We start from the raw sequence: 13989 nt of genomic DNA, 5'->3' as shown, positions 1-13989 counted from the left end.
TACAGCCTGCGCTATAGGGCAAAGACCATCACGGGATCACCCCATAATAATTTGCCTATTATATTACGGTAATCGAAAAATGCTGAACACGCTGCCAGGCTGCCTAGCCAGGTGTCTTTCTCTCTACCCACCACTGTGAGGTGTGAGATAATGCCCCTACGCCATACCCACCCCATCCTACGTTCCCATTGGTGCATGCCACTGACTCGTGGAAAACGAGCAGTGTACACAACCCGCGCCTTATATTATAATACTAAATCGTTACACCCCAAAAAAAATAAATAAGATTTGCCTGTTGATATACCGAAGGTTTTATCCTGTTATTGGCCCCCTATTATTCTTCGAAATAGGGTATCGGCTCCGCTGATTCGCTCCAAAAGCCTCTGGTCCGTTTCAATGGCGGTTCTTCATCTCCAATGTCATGCCCCTCCCTCCTCTTCCTCACCTCGTCTTTATTCATTCAGAAGGTCCACGCAGAATTCCCGCGCTTTCACCATCTCTACCTCCTTCCCTTCACTTCGTTCTTCTTCTTCTTCTTCTTCATCTCCATGGAACCATCGATTTCTAACGCTGAACACAAGCCTCCACGTCGATTCTCCGGCAACTTCCGGAATAGATAGCGAGGGAGAGTCTCCGGAGGTTCTGCTTGAAGTCAAGGATCTGACTGCTGTCATCGCAGAATCGAAAGAACAGATTCTAAATGGCGTCAACCTCGTCATCTACCAGGGAGAGGTAATCTAGATATATAGCTTCTGAATTGGCTGCAAAATTAGGGATCTCTTTTTCCCTAATTCTCTAAAGCCGACGGTGTTGTGACTATTTCCACTTGTCTTTCCAACCAAAACACTCCCTTTAGAAAACACAATGTCTTCCACGCTTTATCTACTTCTTCGGTGGAGCGTAAATGCATAATTGATTCGGCATCCACTAAGCGGCGAGCATGAATTGAATTTATGAATAGATAATTCGGTGCAGTCAGATATAAAAATTTTCTTCCAGTATTTCTTTTGATGCTATCCAAATGCTAAGAACCAAGTCCAAGTTCGAAGACAGTTCCTCTGTCATGCTGTTTCTCTTTGAATAAATGCATTCTTACTTCTTAGGACCACTCTGATGTGCCCAAGCTGGCATATTGATTGTACTCTTCTTCAACTGAGGTGGTAATTTGCATCTAAACTGTCATGGTGGTTCAACTTAATCATTCACTCCCTCCAGTCTCTCAGTATGATGAACATCAGGATACGATATCACATAATTATTGCATGTACTAATCATGGTAACAATACATGTCAAAAGAGGGAAAGCTTCATCAATACTACAGCATTGTTTAATACATCTAATTTATCCAGGCTGCTTGAAAATTTCCTGAAAGATTCTGCCAGGGAAAAGAATGAGAATTTATTGAAAAAATTCAACTCCTGATAGTAGTTGGCACAACGTCCAGTTGCACCATTGTTGTTCAAATGCAAAATGACAGTTCAGTTCTTTTGGCATTCTGTTTTATGTCGTTCTTGAGTATTAAAATTTTGAGAATGTTTACTCCGCCCAGGCTATTTGAAAGAATTTTATTTGATTTTTCTTTTGTAGTAGAATAGAACAAGAAGAGGATGGTTTGAGAGACTAGTACAATAGAGGACTAATCAAATAGTTAAGAACACTCACTGACAGAATGGAAGTGAAGGCTCTACTAGTGATACAATTGAACTTGGACTGCAACTTGACACTGCAACACACTCCAAATAAATATCAAAGTGATGGTGGGGTTCAGTTGTGCCACCAATCATAAGGTTTTATTCACCCCCTATGGTGCAAGAAGGTTCTTGTGAACCAATTCCCAAGAGGAAACAGCCCCTTAGGTCCTCCAGTAGTTGTTGCACTCACTTACTGGGCCATGTCAAGACATTTACATGTTATGCTCAATCAACCAAAGTAACGGAACAAGGTGTACTCTCAAAACAGTAGGCAAAAACCAATTAAAACTCTTAGAATGAATGTCTAAAGTGTCAGGGACGTCCTCTACTTATAGAGGAGAGATGCCCCTTGGAAACACCTATCCAAGAAGGCCCAAAGGATGTGTCTCTCTAAGAGAAAAGTCACAGAAAATTAACTGTTACTGGTGTCCAAAGCTTTCTGGATGGCACGCAACGAAGGATTGCCGACGCTAGCGATGAATCTGACGATGCTCATCCAACATTGACAATACCGCATTCAACGTTGGACAAAATATAGTGTAAGTCGGTTAGGTTCCTGACAAACTCCTACTTTAAACACACTCTGGCTGACGCTCAACACATAAAATCCGACATTGGGAAAAACGAATCCAATGTTGGCAAAGGAAAACCTGTTACAAGTCTGGTCCAAAGCAAAAAAGAAACTTCACACACACCAAGGCCTCACTCGCCACCACCCGACCCGACCTAGCCCGGCGCATGCGCCCGTTTGTGAAAATAAACTCCAACCCCCCCCCCCCCCCCGCGGAAAGAAGAGAGCATAGGGAGCCTTTCTTCCAAAGAACCCTACCCTTGTAGTTCTCATTGTATAATATGAACTACACTCTACTCTCTTCCATAAGCAATTTGAGACTAAACAATTCCCACTACTTTGCTTTACCAAAAGCAACATCGGGGAGATTAATTGTTCAAACCTCGTGGGAGACAAAACAAGGAAATGCAAAAGAGGTATTTTGAAACTTCTTTTTCTTTTATAAAGTCATTTAGGGGAACTGTCCTCTGTCCAGAGCGTTGCTCCTATGCCTGAGCGAGACCCAATCAGCGCCCTCCTCCTTTTGGTTCAATTTATGGGGGAGGGGCGAAGGAGATCATTTTATAGGGAAGAGGAGAGAACAGACACAACGGTGCGGGCACGGGAGCCACGCTCCTGGACAAGAAACTTCCTTCCATTCATTTAATAAATCTTTTTTCCTCACTCCCTTGTTTTCGGGTTTATGTTACTTCCCCCCCCCCCCCATTTTTCCTGTATCTCGTTCTATCACTTTGACCAAAAGTTACAATTCAGCTTCTTATGAAATTATCCACTTAAAAATTGTTATATTTTCCCCTTTTACGGTTTCCCTTAATTTTGCTATTAACTTGTGTTTGGTTTCCTTAGCTTGCTTGCTAGCTAATTTGGTGACGTTATTTGATGTTTTAATTTTAATGTTGCTAATATTTTCTGTGTGGTAGGTCCATGCTATCATGGGGAAGAATGGCTCTGGAAAGAGCACATTTGCTAAGGTTGGTGATTCTGTACTAGGACATTAAACTCAATAATAATATTCTGTTTGGTTGGAACACTATGCATCTAAGCAGTGATGTTGATTCTTCACTGAGATTTTGGCTGGTTTATCATTCGATTATCAGCAGTGCTTGAGGTTACAATCTCTCTGTTGTAGATATGTTAGATTTGCTTTCTTAAAATAGGGAGTGGTTATGGGTGGGCTTTGTCAAAATACAGATTGGCGGAGCAGAATTTCTATCCACCAATGTATTTCCTTCAGATTTTGTTATATTGCAACAAAATTTTCTTTGGTCCTACTTTGTCTTCAAAACATTTGAGTCTTTTACTCAACATCTATGTTAGTGTTGTGTGTTGTGTTGTTTTAGTTTGTATCTTGGTTGCTGAACATCGATTCCTTTTTGGTAAGTAGGTTTTGAGTATTCAACGTGGCACTACCTTTCCTTTTTTCTCTTTTGTTTGTGTGTGTGTGGGGGGGGGGGTTGTTGAAGCTCCCTTGAAGCTTCATGATTATCTATGTATATCAACTATTAAAAACCCATTTGGATGACTTGAAAACTTAATGGTGCCAGTCTCCAAGTACTACAAAGCTCAACCCAGGTTTTGATGTGTGAGGACAGCAGCCACTTTTTGCTTTCTCATTTCTGAAATTGGCAAAATGATCTCAAAACAGCTGAGCTATCCACTTTACAATGTTCTTATTTATCTTCTTTTATCGTAAGTTGGGCTGCTATTTATTAAGCACCTCTGCTGATGGCCCTTAATACATCAGCAGCACAAAGTTGAGTTAAAAATCAATTCCCACTTCCTTGTATTATTAAGAAATAATAAAAAAAAGTAAGGCCTCATTTGCTGCAGGTTCTGGTTGGCCATCCAGACTATGAAGTTACAGGAGGCAGTGTTATGTTTAAAGGAGAAAGCGTGCTTGATATGGACCCTGAAGAAAGGTCTCTTGCTGGGATTTTTATGAGCTTTCAATCCCCGATTGAGATCCCAGGTGTAAGCAACATGGACTTTCTGAATATGGCATACAATGCCCGAATGCGAAAACTTGGTCATCCTGAGCTTGGACCTATTGAGGTATAGATCCATTTGCAGTATTTTGATTTTATTCTTGCGGTCATCCATTGTTCTTGTTGCTTGGATTTGTTTTATTAATACTTGGTACATGTCGTGCTTTTTATTCAGTCCTGCTGGGTACTTTTATGAACCATATCTAAATCTGCGATGCATTCCTTATATTAATTTGAATAAAATGTATTCTCTTTGGTCAATGTGTACAGGCATATAATAGTTGATTTACTAGATTATTTGACATAAAAGGACTATGGTAGATGGTAAACTTTCTGTTCAAAACTATAATGGAACATGTTGCCTGCAAAAGAGCATAACGTTAAACGCCCTTTTGTAACCCCATAATCTATGCAGAAACTAAAGTGGCTTCTCAAATCCTGATAACTCTGATAAAGAACTGTAAAATTCCAATTATTCTTGGTGGTGTACTTGATGTAAACTGTAAATTACTAGCATGCTACTGGTTGGAAGTTCTTATCTTAATCTAAAAGCAGACTTTGTGGCTGGTAATTTGGTTTTATAAGTTCAGAATTCTATGCTTATATATATATAAAAAGGAAAGAACCTATAGGATCCTCCAAGATCAGAATCCAACCTGCCAGAGCCTCTTACTCCGGCACACCATCAAACTTTAGTTATCAAACTGCAAGTAGTCGCCTAACCGGACTTAGGCCACAAGGGAACATCCTACATGGGATGTATCAAGAGTACAAAACGGAAACTCAAACTGAGACTCAGGAGTCTGATTCAACTCCGACGCCTCCCAAATCACCAACATATTCCCAAATGGAAACCCCAACACCTGTTGCAAGAGTTGGAGTCATCTTCGTAGAAGAAGACTTCCAAATCAACAAACCAATGTTGAGGGAAGATTTTGAATCTCCCAAAAACAAAGTAAAAAAGGACTGGTTCTTTGCAACCATCCCTGAAGAACTAAGAACAAAAATCAGAGTCCACTGGTACGACTTCATGACAAGTAACAAATTTAATATCAAATTCTTTACATACTTAGAGATCCATGCAAAACAACACCAAATAGACTATCCGTTTGGAAGTCTAACTACAAACCAAAAAATAACAAAGTCATGGAAGACAGACACAAATGAAAACATAGAGTCTGTTCATCCTCCATTAGCAAATTTAAAATTAACAATTAATGAAACAGAAGTTCCTGCAACACCTTTTAGATCCACCCATGGTGCCTTTGAAAGTGAGAAAAAATTAATAGGATTATCAAATTATACAAACCAACATCTTCTGACCCTAGGAAAACAGTTAACTAGAGTCGAAGATATATATATATATATATATATATAACAGGAAACGTGTTTGTTATTTTAACAGACTAGATTAATGCATTAATTTACCCTGTATTATATAGAAAAGAAACAGAATCACTAACTTTATTTTGCCGTTGGTGCAGTTCTGGAATGTCATATCTTCCAAGCTGGGAATTGTAAATATGAAGCCAGACTTCTTGAATCGAAATGTGAATGAAGGATTTAGTGGTGGTGAAAGAAAACGGAATGAGATTTTGCAACTTGCGGTATCAATTTGGCTCATCATGATGAATTCTATCAAGTATTGTCATTTAATTTGATATTTTGAATTAATTTTATTTGAACATTATCGTTACCATACACGAGAGTGTTAAGAGTTGTTAGAATATATCTTGTATAAGGGTAGTTCGATCATTGTTCTGTTAGAAGACAGACCAAGTTGTATTTTTTCTAGTTCTTGTTTTATTCCCTTTTACCTCCCTAGGGAGGCTTGTGTAATTTAGAAGAGTTCATTAATGAAGTAATACGTGTGTTGAGAATCTCTCAACACACAACTGATTCTCTCCTTACTTCTCTTCTCTTCTCTTCTTCTCTTCTTCCCTTCTCCTTTCTCCTTGCTGTTAACTCCTTAATCTTCCATTAGAATCGATCCATTGAAACTTTAACTTGGTATCAAAGCTAGGATCTCTGGTTTGAGAGTCGGCTCAGCTCAGTGGTTGTCTTCTCCTCTCTTTGGAACGCTATAAATGTAAAGACGGTTCCATTAGAGGCTGTATATGTGAGATACTATACTTCCTACAGTCTTGGGACTAGTATTCTTCAAACCAAGTCCATATGGAGGGAGGTTTAGGAGCTACTGAAGTGTTTGAAGCTTGGGAAGCTGCCTGCTAAGCTACCTCCAGCTTGTGAAGCATGTGCCTTGGTTCTCCTTCTCTCCATCTCTTGGAGTGAGACCTAGAGCTTTTGAATCGCCTAGGGAAGTTGTTTCAAACCCCTAACCTCTTGGTTGTTGAGAGGAAGGGTATTTAGCTCCCAACTGTTGTGAAGCATTGGAAGAAATCTCTGTTTTTCCGCTAGCAGTGGGCTATTTCAAGCTCGATTCGGCCTTTGGGAGATTGTTTTGCTTTGGAACTTGACTCATTCAAGTCATATGGTAGTGTTGTTTTGAAGCCCTAAGAGCTTGTTCTTGAAGGTGGAAGATTGGAAGACTGCTACTGCTTTTTTTGCTGTTGTACAGGTATTAGCAGCTCTGTTTATGCTCTTTGTGTGACCTTTTTTCGAAGATTGCTGCATCGGATGCTTGTTTATTGTTGAGAATGGAATGTATGACACTTGTTGGGTGTTATGAACTAAAGTTCCTTGGCTGTTAGAAGGATTTGGTCTGAGTTATGCCTGTTTTTTGCTCTCTGTATACCTGCTGTTTTCTAGGCTCGGTCTCAACCTAGTGATTTGGTTGATTGAACACTATTTGTGTATTGGTGTGCCTTCTTTATTTGCATTGAGTCTACTCCCCACTTGAGCAAAAACACTGTGTTGATTGTTGAAGTGTTTGCCTATTATGTCTACTGTGTCTGGACAAGATTATGAAGTCAGTGGACCTACTATAGCTGGCAGCCTGAGTAGTGGGTTCCCAATCATGGCTTCCTTTGATAATCCCAACACCCAGATCTCTGTTGTGAAGTTGGATAATACCAATTACTTGAATTGGTCCCGGTTTGTGAAGGAAAGTTGGGATACATTGCTGGGTCTGTCACAGCTCCTGCTACAACTGATCCAGGTTATCTAAAGTGGGAGACTGATAACTCCACTGTTATGACTTGGCTGATATTCTCCATGAAACCTGAGATAGGTAGGAGGTTTATGAGTAAGGAGACTGCGAAAGATATCTGGGACAGTGTCTCCAAAGTTTTTGACAGAGTTGGCGATGCAACAAAGGTGTATCAAATCCTCCAAAAGATCATCCATATGAAACAGGGTGATAGGAGTATATCAGAGTACTACAACTATGTTATTAGCTTGTGGGAGGAATATGATCACTATAACAGGACAATGACCGAACTACCCTGATACAAGATATATTCTAACAACTCTAACAGAGAGTACGACTGTATGAGTGATGCAGAATTAAAGACTTATCAGCATAGGAAGTCCAAGAAAACTAGGCCTAGCGTGGCCCAATTCTATTTTAAAGGCCTGGGTCCATTTTGTTTTAACTTTAAGAAGTTTGTTTTCTGGTTTAGTGTTTTCAGTTAAGTTCTGGTTGAACTGGTGGTCCCTTGGTTCAATTTAAGTTATTATTTTATTTATTTTTAGAATTTAAATTGGGTCCGCTTTTATTTTCTATTTAGACTTTAAGAAGGAATGGACAGCTGCAAGGGGGAGACCGATAGGGAGTTTCCTAGCCTGATTTGAACTCTGCTTTGTGTGCTTTTATAATAAAGGATCAAGGGCTCTCTAGCCTACGATTTGTTTTTTGAAAAGAAAGCTATGTTGCTGCCTACTGTGTACTGGTTCCTTGTGAAGAATCAAGGATCGATTGGTGGTGAATCCAATCAGCTCCTTGTGGTGAGAAGCCCATGTATTATTCTCTCCTCTGGAAGGTTATTAATTCAGTTTTCTGTTCTTCTATAACCTGCAATCAAGTTTCTGGTTCCTGCGATATAGCTTTCCTACTCACACTAGGACTGATGGAATCAATGCTTTATACGGGTCTGATTCATATTATGATATCAGAAAACCTCTATGGTCAGTATGCTAAACATTACTCTGATATCAACTTCGGAATCTGTTGCATGAATGTTATAATCCTACTCCAAGTGGGATTCAACTCTTGATATTTACTGATTTGTTTCATCTATATTTAATAGCATAGGTCAATTTACTGTTGGGTATACTGAATCTGAACTCTGATCGTTCATACAACCTACTGTTTGTTGTATTTGAACTTTCCTAGTTCCACTAGGAGTTGGTTATTAAATCAGATCTAGCCATTACATTTTGTTGAGGTTTTCAGCATCTGTTCTACATAAAGAGGCACTTGACCTGGGTTATCTGTTAGTCTGATCTGTCGATTTGGTTTTATATGTTTTCTCTTGAATCTAGAAATTCTTACTCTATAATCGATCCTATTGTTGGTTCTGGTTTACATCTATATCAGAACCACTTAAATGAGACTATCCAAAACTGTGACTAACCAAGGCATGGTAGTCATTTCTGATGTGGATCGATGGTAGTTGAAGAGACAAGAATCTGTCCAGTTGATTTCCCTCCATCGATCCAGCATATTTTTAAGGACTATATGGGTATTTCAGTAAATTTCCTGTATAGGGTTTTCACTAAAAATCTATAGTGAGAGTTCTTTCTCAGTATTTGGAAGAAGAAAAAAATCTGAGAGGTGTGAGGAACGAGCGACTGTAACCCTATTCTCCATTGATAGTGAAACAGATCTCATCTCACCGTGGACGTAGGCAACCTTGCCGAACCACGTAAATCTTTGTGTGTATTGTGTGATTGTATTTGCGATTTCCATTATTCTCTGCATCGTGTTAGGTTTCACACGACCAGCATACCCAGCCAATATTCTGCCTACAAAATAGGGGGCGATCAGATTGCTTAGTTGGAAAGTCATTAGTCATCAACCAGATCTCTGGGGATGCTTATTTTCCAGAATTAGTAGTTATTGATTTGGTGATTTGTAATTTTGTAGGGGCTTTAACAGATCTCATGAGGACTTAGTAGGACAACTGTCAACCAGCCTTGTTGAATACTATCAAAAGATTCCAAGCCATCTCGTGTGGAAGTAATTTCCAGTTTTGAGGACAATTGGACATCTGTAGAGAAGATAATTAACAAGATTATGGGTGGGCCCCATGGCCAATGCGTGGAGAAGATGTGGAGGAATATTTCAACTGATTTGTGTCTGTTAACAACTCAGAATTAGAGTATAATGTTTGGATGATCAATGACTGATCCTAAGCTTTGTATTTATAATATTTAACCACAAATTACATGGACAGAATTGTTCCTAACATAACTGACTCTAATATAGAGTCAATACAAAGCATAATGAAAGACTAAAAGACCAGAATACCCCCACGATATTCTGTCCCATACAATCCAACAGTGTCCCATCCTTAACTTGCGTGGAGAATTATCTTGAAGCATTGCTGTTTGTGGAAGATCACTTCCAAAGCAAATCAGCTTGGTTTAGGATTTTATTTAGGATAGTTTTTAGTTTCTTGCATGTGGATTTTATTAGATTGCTTATGTAATTAGGACTCCTAATATTATTAGCTGATTGGGAATTGGGTTTGCTTTTTTTATCTTGAGATATATGTAATTGGTTTATTATAAATAACTGTATGTGGCTGAGCAGAAAAGGGACGAGATTGAAGAAAAAAGAACTATGGTTGAAGCTGTGAGATGCAGTGATGGTGAGAGGCCGTGGGTGAGAGGCCCTGGACTGAGAGAGTCCCCTATCCCTCTTCCATATCCCCTTCTTCTTCTTCCCTATCCTTTATGTTCTTCTTTCATATGTAAACTGAAAAAGAGATATAAAAAAAAAACAGTTATTCAATTTTTGTTCTTTCTTATTTTATTGATCCTGCTGCAATCGATCTCCCACTGGTTTTTCCCTGGTTCGAGGTCGAGTTTGCATTACATACATGTCCTCCAATTACAGCTTTTTAATCCTCCACACAAACAATCAATCTTTCTCCCTAATGGCTATTTGGGAAAATATTTCATTTATAAACAACTATAACAATAACCACCACATGGGATCATGATACATTTAGATCTGATCTAATTATAAACCAATCTGTCATGTGTCAGATCGTATAATTAAATTGAACAAAAATGGGTAATATCAGAATCTAGCTTAGATTGAATCCAAAGATTGGAACAGGATCTGATCTAGATCTGTTGGGAGAATTTGACCTGATTGCATATGATTAATCATATATTTGATTCCAAGGGACTCACAGGCAAATACGCTGAGAGATTCAGCAAAACTATTATTATTATCATTTAGTTAGCTCTATTATATATCATGTGAACATGTTTTGGTGTGAAGTTTTCTGAGCTCTGTCCTTTGTAAAGAGGAACCATTGTGGATTGAGGGGAATTTGACAATTACAATAGTTGAAGGTTGACCCACAAATATGTCTCAACTAGTATAGTAACAATGTGAGGAGGAATCTGACTCTCTAATTCACTAGGGCCAAAAAGCAAAGCAGTCTTTAATCTTTCCATGTTTTCAAGGTTGTAGGTAGACATGGAGAACAACTGCTACTTGTTCTTAAAGCAAGTATTTGGTGTAAATGAATTGCTTGTGTTAAAAAAACCACTGTGACTCTTAAATTCAACTATGGTTTGCTGACTAGAACTTGGCAGAGTCACCTCAATCACAACAGCACAAAGAGTAGATAATAGATATACTAGTACCTGAAAATAATATAAATGTTTAGCACTAGAGTTTGGTTTTGTTGAGTTAGGCTGGTGGATTTGCTGAGTCATATACATGTCCAATTGGCCAAATCCCCAATTTTTGGTCCAGGACTAGGATCTCTCCCTTATTTGACATGGCCATGTCCTGGGTAGTTTGACATCCCAACGCAACAGATGGTTGAAAATGTCAGGTTAGCTGTGGCATCATGAAGATCCTGATTATATGGTTTTCCATTTAGCTGTCTCTGCATTAGATTTCAATGAAGCTCTTAGGCATGGTTCCTCCAAAAGTGTTTTTTAAGCAGTGACACACTTTTAAGTATTTTAGTTTACTAGTTAAATTTCTAGATTAAAGTACTAAGGTACGTTAAAAAAAAATAATTTTTACTATTTCATGATAAAGATCACATGGGTCTGTTTGCATGGGGGGTTAAACACAAGATGAATTTGTTCCTCAATACTATAATGAAGTTATATGTGATTTCTGGCAGACACAGTTAGCTTCTTAAATGGAAACCTACTATTTTAAATCAATGGTGCACCTTGAATTATTACGCAACATGATTCATAGTGCATTACAGTTATTGAAAGGTTGAAAAAAGAAATTTTTTTGACATTTGTTGCCATCTGCTTCTGAAACTTGCTATATTGTACACAACATGATTCATAGTGCATTACAGTTATTAAAAGATTGAAAAAAGAAAATTTTGACATTTGTTGCTATCTTGTTCTGAAGCTTCCTCTATGTTTTTTTTTTTTGTAAATGTGAATGCTTACACAATATTTGATTCAGCTCCTTGGAGCAGATTTGGCTATTTTGGACGAAATCGATTCTGGGTTAGATGTTGATGCTCTTCAAGATGTAGCAAAAGCAGTCAATGTACTTTTGACTCCGAAGAATTCCATTTTGATGATTACTCATTATCAGCGACTTCTGGAATATATAAAGCCCAAATATATCCATATCATGGTAAATCATATGCAAAACTAAGAAGAAATGTGGCTGGTTTTTCTTCACAGAGTCACAAATCACTCAACCCCATGAAAAATTAGTAGACAAATAATAAAATTCTAGGAATAGACACATCCATTCTCTTTGTGCAATTGCCAAATGACTCAATTTTTTAAGACATTTTCCATGTGTTCTCAATTAACCAATGAAATTAAAGTATAATGTAATTTATGTTCTCTTCTTTCTTCAAGTGAATTTCTTTACTGCTTTTTTGTTGTCTGTGACAACTGTTCATTCTGGAAGTCGATGCTTATTTTGATAAAAAAAAAAAATCTTGAAAAGGTGGTGGATGGTTTTTAGTCTTTAATGTTGGGCTTAATAATTTTTTTCTGGTTTTGCATGATTCTGTCTTTGATGCAAAAGTTTAACAGGATATGATGATCAAGCTATTACAGTGTGATTCCTTTCTTCATGGGAGAAAAAAAAAAAAGCCCTAATTCAATTACTTATTTTGGTTTTTGTGTTTCATCATATTTGACAATCCCTTACCTTCCCTAGATCAACCTCTACCCCTCCGGTTCAGTATTTTGAAAACTTTTTGCTTCCTTGTCATCGTTAAGGCAGATTTCTCATGATTCATTATTGCCCTTGACATAAATAAATTTTCATGTTCTTACAGCTTATATACTTTTTTTTTTCCAATTTCTTTTGCCCTTTTCTCCCTCTCAAGAAATCTTGCTACAGAATTGATATTCAACCACGTTTAATTGGTTAATTGAAAATTTATTTTTGTTATTATTGATCTTGCTCTTTTGCTTGGGTCTATTTAGGAGAGGGGAAGAATAGTGAAGACTGGTGACATCGCAATTGCGGAATTGCTTGAGAAGGAAGGCTACAGAGCATATTCTTCTGCATAGGTTAGAGCCAGTAAGTAGACTCTCTCTCTCTCTCTCTCTCTCTCTCCATACACACACACCTTCATGCACAAGAACACAATTTCTCACATACTTCGTCTTTTGCTTCTGGATCAATTCCACTCCAAAATAACGCTCCCCTCCCTACTACAGGCGCCAAAATTTTGCAAGGTCAGGTCAACTTTTGTGCTTCAGTTGTTGATAAGACTGCATTGCAAACTCTAACCTGACATCGGTTCCAAGATTCATGTAAAGACCAAGGGAAAGACCTTCTCTTGTAGTTTGGCCTACCATATTTAATTCATGCTGGTTGATGTCTACACTTGTGTTTACTCAAGTTTCTATTTTGTTGTGTTTTATTCTTTGTTTACCTCTATAACTAAGGACAATTCTGCTAGGGGAATTGTCAACTTAAAAGTCATAAAGATACAAACTCTGAATTTCTTGGCATTTGGCTTGCTCAAAGCCCAATCCTTCTGAAGGATAAGTGCCAGGGCCTTCCTTGTGGGAAGTCACAAGTTCAAGCCTAAAGAGCAAGTCTGGGCCCTCCTTGATTTGTGCTGCAAGTTTGTGACAGTTAAAGACGCAGACATTCAAAAGAACAGACACAGCATTATATGGGTTCGTTGATAATTCCTCAATTTAGATGTCATTAATCAGAATGCCCTTCGATCTTTTTCTCCACCCCCTAAACATGTCATGCAGGTTATCCCTGAAATGTGTATTCCAAAAGGTACACTACAAGTCAAGCTTGTCTCGGACAATATATCTACAAAACTTTGTACTTCAACTAAATTGTACTTGGTAGATAGGGTCGGCGTTCTCTGTGGGAGAGCGTGGCCTCTGCGTGCATGAGGACCAATGAGAGCATGTGTATTGGCATCATTGGCATAGGGTGGAGCTGTCATTTTGCCTCCCTCTGTCTGGGTGTGAGCGGTACACTCCCGCGTGCACAACTTTCTTCCTGGTAGATATTATGCTCATGCATATAGGGTTTTCTTGGCAGACCATGAAGGAAACTCAAACCCATATCAATTGTTTCCGTAACTCAGTTTTTCTGGCTATAATTGGGTTGACCTAAGTCATA

The 13989-nt window shown here is 38.4% G+C and overlaps 1 protein-coding gene across 3 annotated transcripts; it reads left to right on the top strand.

The window, feature by feature from the left end:
* The first annotated feature begins 362 nt into the window (after positions 1-362).
* Positions 363-13382, top strand: LOC122652444 (ABC transporter I family member 6, chloroplastic). Of its 3 annotated transcripts, none has more exons than XM_043846185.1 (7): positions 363-732; positions 3183-3233; positions 4093-4314; positions 5732-5854; positions 11830-12006; positions 12819-12915; positions 13369-13382. In XM_043846185.1, the coding sequence occupies exons 1-6, from the start codon at positions 397-399 to the stop codon at positions 12903-12905; spliced, it is 996 nt and encodes a 331-aa protein (XP_043702120.1). In that variant the 5' UTR covers positions 363-396; the 3' UTR covers positions 12906-12915; positions 13369-13382. The 3 variants fall into 3 exon arrangements, with proteins under 3 accessions (XP_043702120.1, XP_043702118.1, XP_043702119.1); XM_043846183.1 differs by lacking the exon at positions 13369-13382 and adding an exon at positions 13053-13173 and having other exon boundaries at positions 12819-12913; XM_043846184.1 differs by lacking the exon at positions 13369-13382 and adding an exon at positions 13056-13173.
* Positions 13383-13989: the final 607 nt, after the last annotated feature.

The sequence above is a fragment of the Telopea speciosissima genome, chromosome 2 (assembly GCF_018873765.1).
Source record: "Telopea speciosissima isolate NSW1024214 ecotype Mountain lineage chromosome 2, Tspe_v1, whole genome shotgun sequence".
Classification (NCBI taxonomy): domain Eukaryota; kingdom Viridiplantae; phylum Streptophyta; class Magnoliopsida; order Proteales; family Proteaceae; genus Telopea; species Telopea speciosissima.
This window is presented reverse-complemented; position numbering and strand designations above follow the sequence as displayed.